This window comes from Trichechus manatus, unplaced genomic scaffold (genome assembly GCF_000243295.1).
Source record: "Trichechus manatus latirostris isolate Lorelei unplaced genomic scaffold, TriManLat1.0 scaffold00077, whole genome shotgun sequence".
Lineage (NCBI taxonomy): Eukaryota > Metazoa > Chordata > Mammalia > Sirenia > Trichechidae > Trichechus > Trichechus manatus.
The window spans coordinates 13072266-13093741 of record NW_004444013.1 but is presented as its reverse complement, the minus strand read 5'-3'; the positions used below and the strand labels follow the sequence as shown (position 1 = coordinate 13093741).

General features: G+C 60.9%; 2 protein-coding genes across 2 annotated transcripts in view; one reads left to right on the top strand and one right to left on the bottom strand.

Moving 5' to 3' along the window:
* The first annotated feature begins 1094 nt into the window (after nucleotides 1-1094).
* AP5Z1 (adaptor related protein complex 5 subunit zeta 1) lies at nucleotides 1095-14705 on the top strand. The gene is made up of 17 exons (XM_004380872.2): nucleotides 1095-1201; nucleotides 2397-2531; nucleotides 3169-3355; nucleotides 4916-5060; nucleotides 5840-5952; nucleotides 6369-6537; nucleotides 7102-7245; nucleotides 7587-7624; nucleotides 7988-8150; nucleotides 8663-8841; nucleotides 9537-9679; nucleotides 10049-10192; nucleotides 10950-11061; nucleotides 11637-11734; nucleotides 12408-12540; nucleotides 12621-12835; nucleotides 13093-14705. Exons 1-17 carry the CDS (start codon nucleotides 1161-1163, stop codon nucleotides 13361-13363), a joined length of 2430 nt encoding a protein of 809 aa, XP_004380929.1. The 5' UTR covers nucleotides 1095-1160; the 3' UTR covers nucleotides 13364-14705.
* A 139-nt stretch (nucleotides 14706-14844) lies between these two features.
* RADIL (Rap associating with DIL domain) overlaps nucleotides 14845-21476 on the bottom strand; it is a 77396-nt gene continuing 70764 nt past the window's right edge. The window contains exons 6-14 of the mRNA XM_004380838.3: nucleotides 20603-20715; nucleotides 20193-20430; nucleotides 19644-19816; nucleotides 19075-19225; nucleotides 17791-17981; nucleotides 16516-16825; nucleotides 15892-16034; nucleotides 15426-15565; nucleotides 14845-14950 (exon numbers count right to left, since the gene is read on the bottom strand). Of these exons, the coding sequence (XP_004380895.1) occupies nucleotides 14845-14950; nucleotides 15426-15565; nucleotides 15892-16034; nucleotides 16516-16825; nucleotides 17791-17981; nucleotides 19075-19225; nucleotides 19644-19816; nucleotides 20193-20430; nucleotides 20603-20715 (1565 nt within the window). The remainder of the gene's footprint in view (nucleotides 14951-15425; nucleotides 15566-15891; nucleotides 16035-16515; nucleotides 16826-17790; nucleotides 17982-19074; nucleotides 19226-19643; nucleotides 19817-20192; nucleotides 20431-20602; nucleotides 20716-21476) is intronic.

Genomic DNA, 21476 nt, shown 5'->3' with positions numbered 1-21476 from the left:
CCCCTGCGCTTAAGCAGCATGAAGCTGGGCGTGTCTCCAGCCGTCCCAAAGCGGCTGCTCGCTGCTCTGCTCGTTTGGCTTCCATCTACATCTGCCCCCTCCTACCCCTTGCTCTGGACACCCCGTATTCCTGCCGTGCTCCTCCTTGGCTCCAGTCCTTTCCCAAAGCCTTCCCTCTCCTGTATCGTCGGCTGCACCAGCCCTCCTCGGCTGGAGTGGAACCATCCTGAGCATCTCTGTCCCCACACAGTCTGGAGGGCGGAAGCACTAACCCCTATGGCCAAGCCGATTCTGGACACTTGGTACATCTTTGAGAATGAAGAGACGCTGACCCCCTCTCCGCGCCTGTTCCCTCATCTCTAAAACAGGTGTCGCTCTCCTATGGTTCATGGGGGCTGAATCAGAGATGTTTAAAGCAGCAGGTACAGCCCGTGGTAGGGGCTCACGAATGGGGGCTGCAAGTCACCGAGCTCATGGGCACGTTCCCGTAGTCCTAGCACAGGGAGGGCTTGCGCATAGGTCTGCGAAGACGACACCGAACCAAGAACCCGCAAGGGCCCTGAGCCGGGGCTGCCTTCTCCACCCGGAGCCAAAGCCGCCGAATCCCCTGGACACCCGATTACCACCGGGGGCTGCGGTTTGGCCGTGGTTCCGAAGTTCCAGGTCGCCGGATTCTGGGGTCTCGGGGTGCTGGCGTCCCAGAGTGAGGGTTCCCGGGCTTCCAGGTCCCGGGGCTCCGCGGTGCCGGGTCGCGAGATGCGGGGCTCTGAGGATCCAGGGCCCGCAGTGCCGGGGTCTTCTCGGGGTGCTGGGATTCTGGGGCTCCGTGGTGCCTGGGTCGCGGGGTGAGGGTTCCGAAGATCGGGGATCCGAAGACCCGGGGTCGGGGCTCCGTAGCAGGCCGGTTCCACCAGCAAGCGCCAAGACCAAGCTTCCCGCCAGTCTGCGGCCAGAAAGGGAGCGGCCCCGCCCCCGTCCCGAGATGCTCCGCGCCAAAGCCCATTCATTGGTCGGCGGCAAGTCCGCCCGGCCCCACAGAGCCCCGCGACCCGCTCACGTGGTTCGGCACATGACACCAGCCCGGAAGTCAGCAAGCAGCGAGCCCGGCTCCCGGAGTTCCTAGAGGGTAGCGTAGTGTTTTGGTCTCTGGCGGCGGTGGCATGTTCACGACGGGGGCGGAGAGTCTGCTCCACCAGGCCAGGTGCGGCGGCCTTGAGTCCCTCCTGCTCCTTTCCCTTGCGGTGCCTGGGGTGGGGTCTCAAAGACAGGCCTGCGGGCGCCGGGGCCTGAGGGAGCCAGGGCCTGAGGGAGCCAGACTGGCACCCCTCTGCAGACTTGGGGGGCGGGGGAGCAACGTGCGGGCCAGGCCTGAGGTGAGGTGGGCCGGGGAGGGCCAAAGTGAGACCCGGAAGAGGGGACACCTGTGCAGCGTTTTGAAGGATGAAGTGGGGAGACACCTGCTTAACTGCTTGAGCAAAGAGTTGGCAGCGAGAACTCGATGTCTGGCAGGAAACACGGTGGGCAGAGCTGTCAGTTGCTTCAGAGTCAAGAGCATTAAGTCACAAAAAGGCTGGAGAAGTTGATGGGAATTAAGGTGAGCTGACGAGATCGCAGCTAATCAAAATGCGCTCTGCAGCTAACCAAAACGTTGGGGGTTCGAGTACACTCATGGGTGCCTTGGAAGAAAGGTCTGGCGATTTGCTTTTGAAAGGTCACAGTTTTGAGAACACTGTGGAACACAGTTCTGCTTTGACGTACATGGGGTTGTCGTGAGTCCACATCCACTGGTTAAGAAGTTTGATACTCATCGAGGGGCTTTTTGACACCACAGAAAATTTGTGATTTATAGAGATCGTTGATGCAGTGGATGGGTTGAAAAATTACCCACCATCTTCTGGTCTTTGGCTGGCTCTGGATTCTTACTAACTACAATTTTGCATAATATGTGTTCTTAAACATGTAAGATTTAATTCTTGTTCCCAGAAATTAAAGACACGTTGAAGGAATCTCTTGCAAAACAATTTATTTTAGACCAGATTTTCCTTATTTTTGAATGAGACTCAAAAAACAATTTGCTTTAGTTCTGCTCGTGGAATGACAAAATCTGAACACGTGCATCTCCATCAGTGAGGTTGGCAGTGATAGTGTCCTCCATGAGCCTGCCTGCCGGGGGGCGTGGTGAATCCCCGGGAGAGGGCCATGTTCGGATAGCCAGTCAGCGGGTACATCACGAGAGGCCAGCATTGTGGGTGGAAGCACTCTCCTCCCCTAGCACTGGGGTTTTTCTTTGCTAAGTAGGGATTGTCCCCCGTCTGGGAGTTGCTCTGCCCTTGCTTGGAGCAGCATTTTGGGCCCTGGTTGGACTCCAGGGTGCTGAAGTCCTCTTTTTTGTTTAGGGAGATTCAGGACGAGGAGCTGAGCAGGTTCTGCTCCCGGATAGTGAAGCTGCTGCAGAAGGACCCTGGGGCTGAGGCTGTGGATGCTCTACGGAGGCTGTTCCTCATTATCTCGGCAACAAAATATGGCAGGAGGTGAGTGTGAGGGCCCTGTGTGTTGCGGGTAATGCAGGTGGTGGAACCAGATGAAGCCAGGGCCATGCTCCTGATGTGGCAGCTGGGGGAGGTCCTCATCAGCACTCTGCAGCTCGGGGGCCTTCGGGTGTTCCTTTGGCACTTGAGTCTTTTTATTGTTTAGTGGCCATAGAGTTACCTCCAACTCATGGCAACCTCGTGCACAGTGGAACAGAAAACTGCCTGGTCCTGTGCCATCCCCATGATTGGTTAGGGATTGGACCATTGTGATCCATAGGGTTTTCACTGGCTGATTGTCAGAAGTAGATCACCGGGCCTTTTTTCCTAGTTCCTCTTAGTGTGAAGCTCCGCTGAAACCCGTTCAGCACCATAGCAACACGCAAGCCTCCATTTACAGAGGGGTGGCGGCTGTGCATGAGGTGCATTGGCTGGGAATCGAACTGGGTCTTCTGCATGGAAGGTGCACATTCTACCACTGAGCCACCACTGCCCGCTTCTAAACCAGGGCTGATGGGTCTCCTAAAACATAGGATGCTCCATCGACCTGCCGGAGGGACCTAGCGGCTTCTCTGCAGCGTGTGGGTACCCAGTGCCCTCATGGTGGCATGAGTGTGGCCGCCGTGTGTTCTCGTTCCAGGCTAGAGAAGCCCTGCATGGACCTGCTGCAGACCACCCTTTGCTCGCCCACATGCCCCGAGCAGCTCCAGCTCCTCTGTGCCGCCATCTTGCGGGAGATGGCCCCATCCGAGGGCCTAGCCCTATCCTGTGACCACATCCAGAACAGCCGCACTTTGAGCCTGGCGGCCTCTGTGCTTCTGGCCCAGGTAACCCCATGCCTCCCCCTCAGGGTGGCTTCCAGGGGCATGTTGTTGTAATCCATTGCCGTTGGTGCTTAATCCATGCTCACCTCCTCCCATCCCTGCCGGCGGGGCCCCTTACAGCCCCTGTGATGAACTGCGTCACGCACCCGCTCCTGTGTGTGACAAGACAGCCGGACGGTTTTGTTCCTTTCCTGCCCCCACCTGGAGGCAGCCCTTTTGTTTTCAAGGATCCTTATTTCTTTAGTGGGAAATGGTATCTCAGAGACGTGATCTCAGCTCCAGTGCTGCTCGTGACTGAATGGCTCACGATTGTTTCTCGGGCCTGTTCAGTGGTTGAAGCTTCTTATTGTTGTTGGGCACCGTGAAGTCAATTCCAACTCACAGTGACCCTGTGTGACAGGGTAGAACTGCCTCTTAGGGTTTTCTTGGCTGTAATCGTTACGGGAGCAGATCACCAGGTCTTTCTACTGTGGAGTCAGTGGTGAGTTCGAAGCACCAACCTTTTGGTTAGGAGCCAGGCCCTTATCCGTCACACCCCCAGGGCTCCTCTTGGACTAAGCTAGGAGTATGTATGTGTGTATGTGTGTGTATTTGTATATACATACATACATAGATTAAGACGTGGTACATCCTGAACTTGTGCTCCTGATGCTTCAGATTTGAGCTCAAGACCCTCAAGTGTCTCCCTGACCCCTCCCCTTGTGTCCATACCACTTTTCTGTGCCAAGTCCTAATCTGCCAGCACACCTGCCCCAGTCGCCAGGCACCTGCCGGGATGGAGGAGACAGCGAGCGGCCAGGCCCACCTGGTGGCCCAGCTCCTGGGTCGAGGCTCCTCAGTGCTGCTAGAGAGACTTCAAGCTCGTGGTTTTACGAGGTCATGTACAGCGGTTTAAAAGGCTGACATTCTGTCCTGCCACTTGACTTCAGTTTACTTGCTTGACCTTAAGGACGAACCTTCTGTGTTGTTGTTAGTTGCTATCAAGTCAATCCCACCTCATGGTTACCTCTCATGTTACAGAGAGAACTGCCCCGTAGGGTTGTTTTGGTTATAATCTTAACAGAGCAGGTTGCCAGGCCTTTGTTCTGCAGTGCTGCTGGGTGGGTTCAAACTGTCAACCTTTAGGTTAGCAGCTGAATGCAAACCGTTTGCACCACCGCTCAACTTTAAGGACAAACCTAATATATAAAACCTCAGTTCTTTGAGCCGGCTGGCACTGGCAGCACCCGAATGGTCCCTGACATTAGGTTGTGCAGGGTCTGCCTGGTGGGGGAGGCACGTGTCTGGCGACATAGAGGGGTTTGTCAGCTCTTGTCCCGGGAGGCGCCATAGAGCAGCGGTGCCTGGGAGAAGGCGGGAAGACCCATGGTTTTCACTGTTAGGCCAGTTACGTTCCCACTGGGGCCTCTCCTGCCCCTGACCCCCAGGCACCTCCCTACCATGCACCAGGGCTTTGCCGCACGGCACTTGGTGGCCCTCACTGCCTGCCTTCCTGTGTGAGCCCTGCCCCGTCAAGAACCTTGAGAACTGGGGGTCACTGTGCCCCCTGTGTCTGCTTTGAAGGGCGACAGGCAAGACGAGGTCCGCAACGTGGGGCAGCGTGCCCTGCAGCTCCTGGAGGCCCGGCAACCTGAGGGGCCTGGTCCGCGGCCCCTTCTCCCCGTGCTGTCAAAAGTGGTCAGCCTCGCGCCGGGCACCCTGCCCCAAGGTATGCAGTCACCATCCAGGGATCTGAGGGGGGCTTACCTCTGCTGGGCTCCGTTCTGCAGTTGACCTGGTCAGGGCGGAGAGGAAAACCCACGCGGGGCAGGGACGGGGCAGCGTGGGCCTGGCTGGTGGGTCCCTGCTGATGACTCCCACCTGGCAGGCAGCTCCCTCGTTGGCATTGCTGAGACAGCACGAGGCCCTTCAGGAGCAACTGTGTGCTTGTTTTAGTTCTCTGGTGGTGACATATATATACTACGGAATTTTTTCTCTGACCTATTTCTGAGTGTTTGGTGCAGTGGCAATAAGGACGATCACCACATTGTACCACTGTCTGTTCCCAAGTTTCCCATGCCCCAAACACAGGGATTTGAGAAGGTTTGGCCACATCGTTTTCGGCCCGCACGTCGCCTGGCGTAGCTTTGACTTGTCCCCCATGTTGCCACTTCCCCCATGTCACCCCCCACGTCATTCCCCACATCACCCCTCCCCATACCACTCTCTCCCCATTCTCCATATCACCCCCTCCCATCACCACTCGCCCACATCACCCCTCCCTCCCTATCACCCTCTCCCTGCGTCACCCTTTCCCCACGTCACTCCCTCCCCTGCGTCACCGTTCCTCCACGTCACCCCTCCCCCTGTACCACCCTCTCGCTGTGTCATCCCCTCCCCCGTGTCACCCCTTCACTGTCACCCTCTCCTCCATATCACCCCCTCCCCCACGTCACCCCCTCCTCTGCATCATCTCCTCTGTGTCACCCCATCCACCTCCTCTCTCAGCCCAGGCCGACCTGCTGCACAGGAGGCTGGTGGACTGGTTGCGCTACGCCAGCATCCAGCAGGGGGCAGCACAGCCCTCCGGAGGCTTTTTCTCTGCTCCCCGAACAAGGCAGGTACGAGCCATTCCAGGGTGCCACCAGGGTGCCAGGTTAACTGAGGTCCCGAGCCTCCCTCTCCCCTCGGGGGACCCCACGCCCCCGTGGCACCTGGCCTGGCAGAGTTGACCAATTCCTTCTGTCCGTCTACTGACCCTGGGTTCCAGTGGGCCTCTCCTTTCCTGTCTCCCTGGGGCTTTGGGCCAGATGGGGTCACATTGCACCCCCACACATTCTCTGGGTCTGTGCTGATGCCCAGCTTGTGGACGTGGAAACTTATTGAGGGCGGCTGTGGGCAGTGTTGCTTCTCCCAGGGCTGGGTGGGCATTGGGGCTACAGAGGCCAGTGGAGGGCACATTGCTCCGATCCCCTCCCTGCACCCCCACCCCGCCCAGTCCCCTGCAGCCCCCACCCCATCTCCCCTCGCCCCGCAGCCCGGGCCCGTCACGGAGGTGGATGGAGCAGTGGCCACGGACTTCTTCACAGTGCTGTCCACGGGCCAGCGCTTCACAGAGGACCAGCGGCTGAACGTGCAGGCCTTCTCCATGCTGCGCACCTGGCTGCTCTCCAGCGGCCCCACCAGCGCAGGTGCTGCCGATGCTGGTACGCTGCAGGTTGCAGGCAGGCACCCTTCAGGTGGGATGTGGGTGCCCCGTGGTCAGGCGCAGGCCCTCCGTGGGTCGGTGCAGGTACCCCACAGATCAGCACAGGCACACTGTGGGTTGGCACGAGTTCTCCACACTTGGTGGCCGGGGCAGCAGAGGCATCCTGCTCGGAGCTGGCCGAGAACCCTGGCCAGCGTACTGTCTCCTGCTGGAGCCTGGCCGGCACCAGGCTCTTCTAGACACACACTGGCTCCTCCGACCGCAGGAAGCAGTTGTCATTTAAGCAGAAGTTGATAATGCCTTTTCAAGAGCCTCACTGAGTCGTTCCACTGACCAACCAGCACCTCAGACGCTTAGGGACTTGTTGGGGGGCCTGAGCTGCAGCCGCAGTGGATCCTAGGGACAGTGACATACCAGCAGCTCCGCGCTTAGGCATGCAGACCCTGGGCCCTGGCGTGCCCACCTTCTCTCTGCTCTTTGTTCGGTGGCTGAGTGCCCCCTAGTGGCAGGTTGCCATGCCCCCTTGTCCTCTGCATCCTGCTGAGGGGCCCTGTCTCCACAGATGACAGATCAGAGCTGGAGGGCTCCACCCTGTCTGTGCTCTCGGCCACCAGCGCCACCGCCAGCCACCTGCTCCCCCCTCAGCAGCAGCTGCGGGCTGGGGCCTTTGAGTACTGCCAGCGCCTCCTGGAGCAGAGCACCCGGCGTGAGTGGGCGTTGGTGCTGGGGTGGCCCTGCCTGAGCCGGCACCCCTGCGGGGGTTCTCCACAGGCCCACGTGGGGGACTGCTTGTTTCCTGTCTCTACAGCTACCCCGAGGGGGCAGGCTGCGTGGTAGCCACTGCTTCCCAGAGAGGCTGTGTCCATGGTTCAGCCTCAGGGAGGGTGGCATTCCAGGGCTCTGGGACCATTCTGTTCCCCAGGAGGTGCTGTCCAGCAGGAGCCTACTCTGTCATGAGCCCGCCCTGTCCTTCCTCCACCTGACCTGGAGCTTTAGGACAACGCTGCCTTCTTATCTGCTGCCTCCTCCTTCCTTTCCTCCTCCCAGGAGCCCTGCGGAGAGGGGACTCAGACCTGCAGAAGTCCGTGAGTGCCTCTGCCCGCCCCAAGCCCTGTGTCCCCACCCACCCTGAGTGAGCCTCTTGTCCCTGCCTCAAGCTCTGTGCTTCCATACTAAGTCCCATGTCCCTGCACCTCCGCCCCAAACCCTGTGTCCCTGTCCCGCACCCACCCAGAGCCCTGTATCCCTGCCTGGAGTCCTGCACTCCTGCCCTGAGCCCCCATGTCCCCACCCGGAGCCCTGTGCCCCTGCCCTGAGTCCCCATGTCCCGGCCCAGCCCTGCATTCCCGCCCACCCTGAATCCTTCTTATCCCTGCCCCAGCCCCATGCTTCTGCCCCAAGCCCCGTGAACCTGCCCACCCCGAGCTTGACGTCCCCCACCCTGCCAGTGCCTGGTGGAGGCCGTGCAGTTGCTGGACGTGCTGTGCAGACAGGAGCCATCCTTCCTGTACCGCGCCCTGTCCTGCCTCAAGGCCCTGCTCGGGCGTCTGTGTGGGGACCCAGCCCAGGCCCGTGCCTTGCTGCCCATCGCCCGCTTCCTGCTGAGCCATGGTGAGCCTGCCTCAGCACGGGGGTGTGGGCCCCAGGCTGGGCGCGGGGCGCACAGGCAGGGGCCGTGCAGCAAGTCACCTGCGTTCGTTTTAAGGGCCGGTTCTTGTCCTGCTATTGCTGTCCTTCATGTCTAGAGCGTTCTCAGCTCCACGGGGGTGCTCGATGATAGTGGTGTTTACTTGGACTTATTTAGCAAAATAAGACGTCATCAGCTTTGATAGCGTCAGCTTTGTCGATTGGCAGTGTCCCTGGCCCCTGACACCCAAAGGCCAAGGACCCGGCACTCTCTGGAGTGTGCGTCACGTAACTCATGTCACTCAGGGAGACCGTCTGTGGCAGACACTTGGGAGGGGGCAGCTTTAACATGGCCTCCCCAGTGTTCCTTGCTAGGACCCCTCAGGACCTCTAGCACCATAAAGACCCGCGCGGGCATCTTGGCCTCCAGCTGGCCCCAGAGTTGTGTCTTTACGACACTAGCAGGGCCTCTTGCCCTCACGGGTTTCTCCACGCAGGGGAGGCGGCCGCGGTGGACTCAGAGGCCATCTGCCAGCACCTGTTCTCCAGTGTCCCAGCTGAGCTCTTCCCCAGCCCCATGCTGGCCTTTGAGTTTGCCCAGTTCTGCAGGGACAGCCTTCACCTCTTCAGCCCGGACCAGGGCATCTTTAAGCCCAGCTTCCCGAGCCTCTTCAAGGTATGTGGGGCCTGTCCTGGCTGTGCCCATGGTACGAGGCCAGGCAAGGAGAGCCATGGAACCAGCTTGTCACGTACAACCAGCATGGCCGTTCAGGAAGGCCTCACGGGTTCCTGTCGGGATGAAGTTTCACCTGACAGTACTTGATCACGTGAGCGGTAGGGCTTCCTCGAGCCAAGGCACTGCCTGGTGCGCCCAGCCTCAGAACCGGAGGTCTTTGATGTGTTGTATGACCAGCGCATCCCTGCACTGCCTTCTAAAATTTAATGTGGGGCTCCGTTCTTTTAACGGGATAAACAGTGATGACAGTTGGGAAGTGGGCAGCTGCTGATGCGATCAGCTTCATTGTTGGTGCAAAAACAGAACATTGAGAGAAAACCAACTGCAGGGAGTGCATTCAGCTTCCTAGGTCACAGTGAGGATTCCTGGGTGGAGAAGACGCTCAGTCACTAACTGAAAGGTTGGTGGTTCAAGTCCACCCAGAGGCACCTTGGAAGAAAGGCCTGGTGATCTACTTCTGAAAAACCAGCCATTGATAACCCTCTGGAGCACAGTTCTGCTCTGACATAGATGGGGTCACAGCATGCCCTGGGTCAGTGGTGATGGGACTGTGGTCAGCAGTCACCCTCGCACCAGCCTCGGGGTCTCCAGGTGCAGCCCTGACACCTCCTGCCTCTAGCGCATTTGCCCTGCAGCTCCTGGCCTGGCACAGCCCGGCCCTCACCTCAGAGTTTGTGGTATTGCTCCCGGCGCTGGTTGACGCCGGCACCGCCGTGGAGATGCTCCACGCCCTGCTGGACCTACCGTGTCTGACTGCAGCCCTGGACCTGCAGCTCAGGTAAGCCAGAGCGGCCCCCCACCACTCCCATGGCTCCGAGCCCCCAGCGTGGTGCGTCTTCTCAGCTCCTGGCATCCTGTCCTAGCCCCTCTTCTGATGCAGGTGGCAACACTGTGGCCATGTCGCCCACTGAAGGCAGTGGGTATGTGTTGTCATGCCCTGGGGTAGGGCCTTCTGTAGTCTCCAGCCCTCGTGCAGCTGCAGGGCCCCCACCCTCTCCTGGTGGGCTCAGGGCACCCCCCATGCCCTGCTGTATGGCCATCGTCACTGCTCCTGTCTCTCCTGCAGAGTGGGCAGTGGGGCAGGGACCGAACCCAAACCCGGAGCCACCATCCAATCCTGTTCTCTGAGCCATGTCTTCACCCTCAGGTCATCACCAGCAGCGTCGTCAGAGCGACCACTCTGGGACATCTCCCTGCGGCCCACCAGCTGCCTAGAGGGCTTCCGGGACCCTCAGTTCCAGGGTCTCTTTCAGTACCTGCTGCGCACCAAGGCGGGCGGCATCACCAAGAGGTGGGGGCAGTGGGCCGGGGATGTGAGCCCTGGGTGTTTCTGTAAATCTGTGTGTGAGTGCTGGTGTTTGTGTATGTTTGTGTGAATCTCTTGAGTGTGGTTTTGTGTGTGTGTGTGAGGCTGTGCCTGCTGAGGGGACAGCAGGCCTGTGTCCCTCATGTGTTCTGAGTCGAGGATGTGGCTGTCGTCACTATCATCATCCTCACCACCACGCAACTGCGTTTGCTCGCCCCTCCCGAGTGTTTGCCAGGCACCTTGTGCTCAGCCCCTTCTACCCCTGCTGTCACCTAATAGCATCCCCGGGAGGGGCCGTGGACAGACGGACGCTGGGACGGGCACGCTCCCAGGGGAAGGCAGGGCAGGGACACAGACCCTCGAGCCCAGACCCTCGCACTGAGCCTACGGCCTGTGTCCCTAGAGCATGGGTGTGGAGTCCCTCCCAAGCCTTGGCCCTGCTGCCGACTCCACTGTCCCAGGCACGTCCCATGTCCCCCCTCACTTAAGAGGAGCACATGTGGTGTGTGTCTCAGGAGCAGGGTCGCCCAGGGAGGAGCGAGCAGGGTTGTGAGCAGGTTCTGTGGACCAGAAAGTGCCAGGCAGATGCACAGTGGGAACAGGCGAAGGGCGTCTCAGGATGTGGTTCTTGCTGTGGCCTGTCCGTCCCCTTCCTCCCACAGCACCAGCCTCAGCGCATGGTGCGGGTGGACGCAGGGCGGGCGGGGGGGCAGGCACTCAGTGGCTGTGGTGTGTCCCCCAGGCTGGCTCCGCTCCACCGCCTGCTGCAGCCCATGGCTAGCTGCGCCCGCGTGGTCCAGTGCGCCGAGGCTGTGCCCACTCTGCTTCAGGTGTTCTTTGCAGCTGTGACCCAGGTGAGCCTGAACCAGGCCCTGTGGCCCTTCCAGCCCCATGTGCCAGCACACAGCTGAGGTGCAGAGGTCAGCCAAGGGTGGGACAGGGCTGTGCTTGACCCTCTGCCAGGCTCTAGCAGCCTCCCTGTCCAGTGGGGGATACCTGCCACGACCCTGGCCCCTGCCTGCTCCAAGGATCGGATGAGATTCACCACAAAGGGGGCTGCAGACCCCCAGCCCCAGCCAGGTCCTCCTCTTCTGCCACCCCACCCCTCCCAGAGCAGGGTCATCCCCCCAGACCTCCCACTACCCACTGCCCACCTCCATCTGTGGCCAAAGTGAAGGCTTCCGTCATCTCAGCTGCATGGGGGTCGCCTGGGAGTGTGCATACCTTGGTGCTCGGGCGCGGGCAGGTGACCAGGCCCTCACCACCTCGGCCCCTGCAGTAGGGCCCCTTGCAAGAGCAAGTGCCACACCCGCCCACGGAGACCTCCTCATCTCCCAGCCAGCCCCCACCTCCTCTCTTCTTCTGGATGGATCTGCACTGCCAAGCGTGGTGGGACGGGCTCTGACAGGCTCCCGCCCTCGGTCTGCAGGTGGCTGACGGGGCCCTGACTGCCCAGTTAGCGCTGGTGCTCCTGGAGAGAAGCAACTTCCTGTTCCAGGTGCCACAGTACGAGGCCCAGGTGCACAGGTGAGTCCTGCCTCCGCTCAGCCCCATGCCTTCCACACATGCCCCCCCGCCCCCATGCATGCATGGACACCTCAGCGGGCAGCCTACCAAACCCAGACTTCCAGCTCCCTCCTTGGTCTCTCCAGCCCTCCTCCTAGGTGGGGACCACCAGCATCACTCCGTAAAGTCCAGTTGTCCCTATAGGCTGCCCTTGAGACCCCAGATGGTGCTACCCCCACTTTCATCCCCAGGCTGCCTCCCGGGTCGCTGCACAACCCCCTCCATTCCCATTCCTGAATGTTCGGCCATCCTCTTCTCTCCCAAACCTGCCCCCTTCAGCACTAGCTCAGGCTCCTTCTCCACAGAATTTTGCAGGCTGTCCTATACCCAGGGCCATTTGTCTGTCAAAGGCCTGATACACTCAGCTTGTCCCTGTCATTCTTGAGCCCAGATCAAGTATGGCTGGAGCCGGCTGCCATGTCCCTGGAGGCTCCCAATGAGATGACCAGTTAAGGGACAGATCATCTCGTAGTTCCAACTTGAGAGAGGTTTTCCATTTACTGTCCGGCTCTCAGCAGGCTGATGAGCTCACTGTGCCGTCTGTGGGTGCACTGAGCCCGTGCTGGCTCTCGGCAGGGTGACAAGCTCACTGTGCCGTCTGTGGGTGCACTGAGCCCACGCTGGCTCTCTGCAGGGTGATGAGCTCGCAGTTCCTGGCACTATGCAGACTGCGCCCAGCTTTGGTGGTGGAGCTGGCCAGAGACTTGCTGGACTTCGTGGGGAGCGTGAGTGGCATCCACAGCCGAGAGCGTATGTTCACAGCCGTGGTAAGGTGCTGCCCAGTCCCCATCCCAACCCCAGCCTCTCTGACCAAGCAGGACACAGCTGAGGCTTTGTCCCCGTCTAGGTGTGGGCAGTGGGCGAGTACCTGGCAGTGTCATACGACAGGCGCTGCACCGTGGAGCAGGTCAACAGGTTCTTTGAGTCCCTGGAGGCCCTGCTCTTTGAGGTCACCCAGTCCCGGCGCTCCGCCACCCTTCCCCCATGTCCACCGCAAGTCGTCACCGTCCTCATGACCACACTGACCAAACTGGCGTCTCGTAGCCAAGACCTGATCCCCAGGTAGCTGAGGGAAAGCTGCGGGGCATGGGGGGCAGGGGGGACGATGGCTTCAGAGGCCGTTGCTGTCCGAGGGGCCTGATATCAGCGGGTCCAGCGGGGGTCTTTGGCTGGACACAGGCTGCAAGGACTGGGCTTGAGGTGGGGTGAGGGGCACCGCCCGAGCCCACCTTGTCGAGCGTAGAGAGCTGCACTAGCTGGGAGCTCTGGGGGGCATCCTCTCCACATCGGGGCGTTTGCTGACTGGCCACGGCCCACAGGGTCTCTCTGCTCCTGTCCAAGCTGAGGGCCCTGCCCCAGGGTCCAGCCATGGGCTCTGCGCCCAGGGATGAGGACACGGACACCATCCGCACAAGGGCCACGGAGCTGACCAACCTGCTCAAGATGCCCAGCGTGGCCCAGTTCGTGTTCACACCAGGCACGGAGGCCTCCACCCCGCGTTTCCACCGCGACGCCAACACTGCCCTGCCCCTTGCTCTGCACACGGTCAGCCGGCTGATGGACAGGGAGGCCGGCCTCCCAGTGGCGTGAGGGTCGGGCTGCAGACGGGAAGTCAGGAAACTTGGGAGTAGGCTGGGCCCATAGTGCTGTCCATCCAAGACATGGTCACTTCCTGACCTCCCGGGGAGATGTCTCCTTCTAGAGCCTTCATCTGGGGCCTGTGCTGAGCAGTGCAGTTAGAAAGGTGGAACTACACTGACTGAGGCCTCAGCCCTTGTTCCAGACGGGATGGGCTCTTGGTGTGTCCTTGTTTCTGGGCAGGAGAGACCACAGTGGAGATAAAGCTTCCATTTAAGAGTGTATGTGTCAGCAACTCGGCTGTCCCTCCCCTACCCAGGGGGCCAGAGGGGCCAGGCCGCAGCCCTCAAGCCAGGACAGCACTCTGGGTGGGGAGCACGGGCATGGGTGAGGGAGCCCGCCAGGCAGACGTGTGGGCTGCTCGCAGCACCCAAGTCCTAGTCCATTCCACCTTCGTCTCCTGCCAATAACTTGGGACTGTGGGAGGGCTGGGCCAAGCTGCCCTGGAGGTTCAGGGCAAGGCCCTGTCTGCCCTGCAGGCTCTGAGCAGCACAGGAGCAGGGATGGGGATGGCTTCCCCCTACCCGGGGCCTGTCACCTGCCACCAGGAGCTGTGTTTAGAGCAAATTCTGGTTCACTTTGGTGCTATCTGAAGGGAAACTCAAGTAGGTAGGAGATGGACATGCCACCCTGAGCCCTAGTGGGCCCACCCACCATTTCCTGCAGGTCAGGGAGCGAGCAGGCAGGTCTGGGTTTTAACCAGTATGGCTCCTAGAACGGCAGCTTGCATCCAGCTCTGCCTGGGGACAGTGAGTGACCCAGCTACCAGGGGGCCCTGAAGTTCCGCAGACCATGCGTTCTAGTTCCTATGACCCCAGGCTGGTCACCCCTGTCCTGTTCCCAGGCTCTAGCCACCCCGCATTGCCCTGCCCCTAGCTCTCGTCACCCCATCTCACACTTTGCTTCTCTGATGCCCTAAAGGAGGCTGATGGGTCCAGGCACTGGCAAGTGACCTATCACCTCTCAGGCCGGGGAACTCCTTGCCTGCCCACCCCCTCCTCAGGAGGTTCTGAGGACCCAATGGGCACAACAGTCGGACGGCAGAGAGGCAGAGGTAGATTCGGTTAAAGGAACTCCACCCATGAAAATCAGCCATGCGCCCACCTGGGTGTCGCTGTGCGGCCCCCCTCACAGGTGTGATCGGCCATGGCCCACACTGCCTGCAGGCACCACACTCCAAGAATAGGAAAGATAGTTTATTGAATCTCTGCGCTCCATAAACTCTGTAAACATAAAGGCTCTGTAACAAACCCCACAGGTCAGTGTTGTCTGTCATATAAATAAAACACATGCTAAGGGCACGTTCGCAACCAGAGGAGGAAAGCCGCCCCTCCAAGGTGATGGCACCTACGTGGGAACTTGACTGGGTCGATTAGGAAGCAGCGGCTTACAGGCCAGCAGGGCAGACCACTGGACAGGACCCAGGGGCCACGCTAGGAGGGGGGTGCGCGGAAGTGGACTTTCCTCGCCGTCTCTACGTCAGACTTGGCGACCAGAAACCGCATCCTCTTGCCCCCATGTCGGATCAGGTCCACGGCTCTGAAACACACAGGCCAGGAGGACGGCTGGGACACGCTACTGAGGCGCCTGAATCCTGCTCTGCTCCCCTCACCCCCAACCGTGCAGCTGCCACACATGGGTGTGGCTCAGCTGGCCCAGAGCCTGAGTGAGGCGAGCGTCCATGTCCCCCTCCTACAGTGGCATCACCAGTCTGTGGTGAACGCGCTTAAATCCAACAAACCAACACCCTGTGCTGTGAAGGGACTTCACGGCACAAGGACCCAGGCAGAGCCGCTCCTGGCCACCCCCTACCCCCCCGCAGAGCAGGGTGTCAGGACACTGCAGGGGGCGAAGGGTGGGGCTGCGGGCCCGGGGGTTGGACTCATCTAGACTCAGGCCAGCCTGCTCCAAGGTGTGTTGGTGGTGAAGATGGGTGGGGCGGTACCCAGCCTGAGGATTGTCCTTAGGTCCACCCTAACCAGCAGGTGTGGGCGGGGGGAGCACAGGCAGGTACCTCAGGTAGCTGACGCCCACCAGGCTGGTGCCATCTACATCCAGGATGCGATCCCCCAGGGAGAGCCGCCCATCGCAGGCCGCGGGGCTGCCCGGGAGCAGGGTCTGGATGTAGAGACCAGGGGTACCAAGGGGTGTATGCTGGGGACAGAGCAGAGAACTTGGCTGCAGATGGCTGAAGGACACACAGTTCCCCCAGCCCCCTTCGGCCCCCATTATCGATTCCCAATGTCTCCAGGAAGCACTAGTGGTTCCTGAGGCCCACGGCAGACGAGGGTCCAAGCCCATGAAAGCAGGGCAGGGAAAGGTTGGCTGCAGGAGGGTCTTCCCCAACAGCTCAAGTTCTGCAGACATGCCCCCAGGCCCTCCTGGGCACACCCCTCTCTCTCCCCTCAGCCTTGTCCATGACCTCAGTGCTGTGAGCTTGCCTTCTGTGACCAGGGCTCCTCTGTCCAGCGGGCACTCACCATGCCATCCACCAGGCCCATGCCCAGCCCGGAAGGGCCCCTCTCTAGCTCCACGACCACCACTGAAGAGCAGAGGGAGGAGCAAGGGGCATCGGGGCTGGAGCTGCAGCTGGAGGGCACATCCGCAGGGGCCTCAGGGTCTCCTGTGTGGCAAAAGGAGGGCAGTGGGGCACACAAATCATGCAGGCCTCGGGGGCAGCCCATCCCCATGTCAGAGAGCAAGACAAGGCAGCCGCAGGGGACCGCTAGGCAGTCGGAGTCTGCACGGGCTCGCCCCTCTGAGCCCCTCCTTGCTCCCCATCTGACCCACCGTGCCCCGCCCTGGCCCACCCTGTCACCCAACCCCCAACACTTAAGGTCCTTGTGCGTCCCCTGTGGGGAGGGACTTTGGGCACGTTGCAAACTCTCTCATTGCCCCTGGCTCGGCTGCTGCTCCTTCCTGTCTGGATCCTGGGCACCCGTAGTGGCCAGCACTGAAACCAAGGCTGGCTGGGGGCACACATCTCTGCTGAATTAACTGGCAGTAGGGGACCCAAAAACGACAGATGTCTGAGAGCCTCGCTGGGCCTGGGGCACATGACCACATTTGGGGTTGGGATGCGGTGCACTCGCAGGCAGCCTTACCTTCCAGGGCCACACCCTGGGATCCACGGAGGCCAGTCCTCTTCCCCTCGGGGGACGCCTTCCCGCAGGGCCAGTTCTGGGTGGGGGGCTCGAGGCTGAGCGGGGTGCTGGGCGGCGTCAGCAGGCACGAGGCGTCTGCAGGTGGCTGGCCCCCGCGGCTGGGCTGCCTGCCTGGGACCCCCCGGGCCTCCCGGACACCCCTGCTCCTATTGCCACACAGTCTAGAGTCCAGGAAGGCCCTGGGGTCTCTGGGGGCTGGGGGACTGTGCCGGCCCTCTGGGGGGCCCTCGGGGATGGTATGGTATGGACCCTGGGGGAGAAAGAGCAATAGGCTGAGGCACAATGCCCGGGTGACAAGCACCCACTAGGTGGATGGACAAATGGACGGACCCAGAGAGAGGGTGCCATGGCCACAGGCGGACACATCCAGAAGGGAGGAGTTGCTGGACAATAAGCAGGGCTCTGGGCAGTTGGGGCCCAGCGACCTCACCCACAGCAGGGGGAGAGGCCCAAAGACAAGTGGCTGGAGGCCTGCGAGCCTCCAGAGAAGACCAAGGGCAGAGGGCCCCGCAGGCCAACCGCCATCACAGGTCTCAGATTGGTCTGCCCGCTCGCTGCAGGCCGCCTGGCTATGCAAACCGCCAGCGCTCTGCATTAGCAGCAGGCTCAGAAAGCTCAGCTCTGGGTCTCTGACAAGTAACCACAGGAAGATGGCTGTTCACATTTGCACACAGGGAACCTCCCACCTCTTCTGGCAGCTGATTGGTCAAAGGAGCTAGCGCCTGACCCACGCCAGCCAATCAGAATCTTTCCTGGGACTTCAGCCATTTCTCTTTTCTAAACAGTGAAGCTGCCATGGGTGGGCCCATCCTCCTCTCTGGTCACTGAGCAGCAGAGGTGAAGGCCCTGCAGCTCGGGGCACAGTTCCAGCCCCGGGACAGTGCAGCCCCGGAAGGAGAAGGCTGGGGCCGAGAAGCAAAGACCAGAGGGAATGGGCCTCCAGGTGCCTCCCTCCCCGCCCCGCCCTGCTCTCCTGGTTTGTAGAGGGGTCAGCACAGACGCCTCTCTTGTTTCCACTTATGTCTTTGTGAGTGGGGGTTTGTCTTTTCCAGATACAAGGTCCCCAGACCTCTACTGAGAAATGCAGCCAGTCAGTGCAGTCGACTCATATCGGTCCTGACCCATGACATGGATTCAATGCACCACTCCCCAGGGACCCCTCTCCAGAGCCAAGCAGGCCACCAAGGCTTCCTGCCCAGTGCCCCCCGCCCATACCTCCAGACACTCCGGGGGTGGGGGCCCACTGCCGGGGCCAGTTCTGCTCTGCAAGCCCCACAGGAAGTGGCGGACATAGAGAAGGTGCTGGTAGATGCTGTCGTCCAGCCGGTCCACCTCCAGGTCTACCTGGAAGCCGTCACTGGGCAGAACGATGGGCGGGGGGTTCTCGTACGACTCCAGGACATCCTCTGTGGGGGATTGGGGGCTATGCTGGCCTGGGCGGGGGCTGCCTTCCCTCGCCTGGGTTCCCACACCTCCACGCCTACACTGAGACCCTGGGGTGCTGTGGCAGGGGACAGGAAAGGCTAGCGGCCAGGCTCCAGGATCCCTGACCCCTAAGATGCCACAGGAGGGTGGATCCAGGCCCATGACCAGCCCAAGCCAGGCTCTCGCCACTTGAGCCCTGATAACCACCCAGGACATCGCCTTCCCTCCCTCTTGAATCCTGCCCCTCTGACAGGGATGTTCCTGCCCAAGATCTACACCTGACTGAGCTGGGGTGGGAGCTGCCCTTGTACGCCCACAGACCCGTGCCACCCACCCCACAGAGCTTGTCGCCAGGACTGTCACTGCCTGTCTGTGTTTGGTCTCTGCCTGCTGAACATGAATGCTTCCAGATGCAGGGATGGTCTCCCTGATCACCGCTCCTGGCTCCAGCTTCGAGCTGGCCAGGTGGCAGGCCTGGGATGGATCCCTAAGGAGAAAGGGCTCCAAGGTGTCAGGTGGAACACCCATTCATGGACGATCTGTGTCCAAGAAACCCACTGGGCCCTAGGACCCAGGGCATGGGAACAAGATACTAGAAGTCCTATTAATATCTATATCTACCTGTTATTTCTATTTCTTGTTTCCATGTTATAATGCACATAGTGCTAACGAAGTAGAACACATGTATAATTTATATACATGTATATGTATGTATATATCCACATATGTGTGTGCCGGCCCGACGTGGAGACCACATTTTCCTTGGCCCCTGGGGAGAGGCCGGGCAGGCATGTCCTCATGCTCTGTGAGAGGGAAGGAGACCTGACCCGAGCCTGGACTTTGGAACTTGGTCACAGCTGTGGACACCCTCGGGGCATAGAGTCCTCAGGTCCCCATGGGTGGGGAGGGCAGGGGCTCCAGGAAGAAGGCGGCCCAGTGGGCCAGGACTACTGCTCTGTGGCTCCTGGGGATGTCCTATGGGAGGGGCTCCTTCACCCTCACTTCCAGAGGAAGGTGGAGGGCTGGCTTGGTGGCTTACTCCCCCGTGTCCTGCCCCACCCACGGGAGGCTCACCGGACTTGCAGGCGTCAGGGCCATCCAGGGTACTGGGCTCCCAGGAGCTCGTGGGGCCCATAGCCGAGGCCAGCTGGTACTGGGTCAGCAGCCGGTGGAGCTGTGCAGGGCGCAAAGCGGGAAAGGTGGCCCGGAGGGTGGCCCAGGTCATCTGGGAGACAAGAAACAGCATAGTCAGACCTCCAGGCGGCCCCTTTAAGGACTCATGCGATTGGGGCTGGGCCACCCCGGTCCAGGATCATCTCCCCGTCACAAGGTCCCCAATCTTAATCACATCCACAGGGTCCCCTGTGCCCTGTGAGGTCCCATTTTCACAGGTCCCTCTCTGGGGCCATTGTTCCGGCCACTGCAGTTGGAGGTCACCACAGAAGCCACTTTACAAGTCATTCCGGCAACTGAAGGGTTTCCTGGCCCTGAAGTCAGCCAACCGCACCCCAGCTCCAATGCTACAGCTGACCAACCCTCACCCCCTGCACCCCCACCCCACCTCTCTGCCTCTCCCACCTGGACGACCCTCCCCCCACCTTCCTACCTGGATGACTCCTCCCACCACTCCCTGCCCCTCCTACCTGGACAAGCTGGGCGCTGGGCGTGGCCAGCAGGTTGAGGGTGCAGGAAAGCTTCCGGAAGAACTGCTCGCCCGCAGCCCCGAGGCCAGCACCCCTCACCCACTCCAGGAGCTGCTGCAGGCGGGCGAAGGCCTGCACAGCCTTGGGCCAGTGGAAGCAGCTCAGCGAGGGACCTGTGGGACATGTCCACCAGCCTTCTTCAGGGAGCATGTGCCTCCCCTCCGGTCTGAGCATTCTCTCCCCTGCATCCCCACGACCCCTGTGTCCTACACAGTCCTCTTCTGTCCTCGCTAAGCTGGGTACTCCCTGAGGCTAGGGCCTGCTGGGCAGGAACAGGCTGGGTGGGGTCAGAGGTCAGGGATGCGGTGAGGGGATGAGGTGGGGTCAAGGGTCAGGGCTGCAGGGTCGACCTGACCTGGGCTCATGGTAACCCTGCAACAGCCAGGCACCTCTTCAAGCCTGTCCCTCTTTATTGTGGGGGCGGGCCAGCCCTGAGGTGCCAATGTCGCCACACGCACACACGTACACATGCGCTCCAGCCGCCCTCACCCTTGTCCAGGAGCTGGTTGAAGAGCAGCGTGCTGGAGAAGAAGAGGAGGTAGGCCAGCATCTGGGCAGCAATCTCCGGGTGCACTTGGAACTGCCGCAGGAGGTCCAGGGTGACCTGGTAGATGGCCACGACGCGGCGCAGCTCCTCGGGGAGACACGGGCCGGGGCTCCAGCTCTCCCGGCGCTCCACTGGGAACGGGGGGCACTCCAGGAGGGCCGGTAGGCACGTGTACAGGGACTGAGGACGGGGCCACAAACTAGCTTCTCGTTCCCACCCCTCGGATCCCCACCCCTCGAGTGCCTGCCCCAGCTCAGCTCATCCCCACCCCACGCATCCCTGCCCCTGCCCAGCCTGTCCCTGGACGCACACGGCGGGGACGCGCACGGCAGGGACGCACACAGCTGCGTACTTTGGAGATGTAGTACACGCACTGCTGGAAGGCGTACAGGATCACCTCCTCCAGCACCGCCATGGCCTCCTCGCTGGCTGTCAGGGCACATGAGAGCAGGGACTCCTTGGAGCCTGCAGGAGACAGCAACACACACGGTGCTCCTACCATGCCAAGTGACCCCAGGGACACCCAGTGACCCCGGGGTGCCCAGTGACCATGAGAATGGCCCCCAGAACAGCCTCATCACCTCATCAGTGCTGTGCCCAACACACCCATTTGGGTTTGGGAAATGGGTGAGCCAGTTCCGGAACAGAGCAGAGCAGAGCCCATCCCTGCGGCCACACCACACGCGCATGAGGTGAGGGCTCCAGATGCCGCATGTCCTAAAGCTTCCAGGCAAGCCCAAGGGCACGTGCGTGAGGAGCTCGCTGACCAATGTCTCCATACACATTTATATTAGCACCAACCACCTAGCGAGTGTGGGCTCTACCCTAACCCCACAGTCCCATCTGACCCTGGACACTCAGCACAGGCACACCACACAGAGGCCTAAGGAGACCGTCAACCCCAATTGCACTTCTCCAAGAACAACACCCAAACCAGCTACACGCCCCCCAGAGCACCCTCAGGACTGCAGGGAAGACACTGTGGCTGCTCACAACGTAGAGATGGCACCGGACAGAGACGGCTGGGCCAGAGAGGGCAGCGTAGGGCAGAGAGGCCACGGGGCAGAGAGAGCAGCGTAGGGCAGAGAGGCCATGGGGCAGAGAGGGCAGCGTAGGGCAGAGAGGCCACAGGGCAGAGAGGGCAGCATAGCGCACAGAGACCACGGGGCAGAGAGGCCACGGGGCAGAGAGGGCAGCGTAGGGCAGAGAGGCCACGGGGCAGAGAG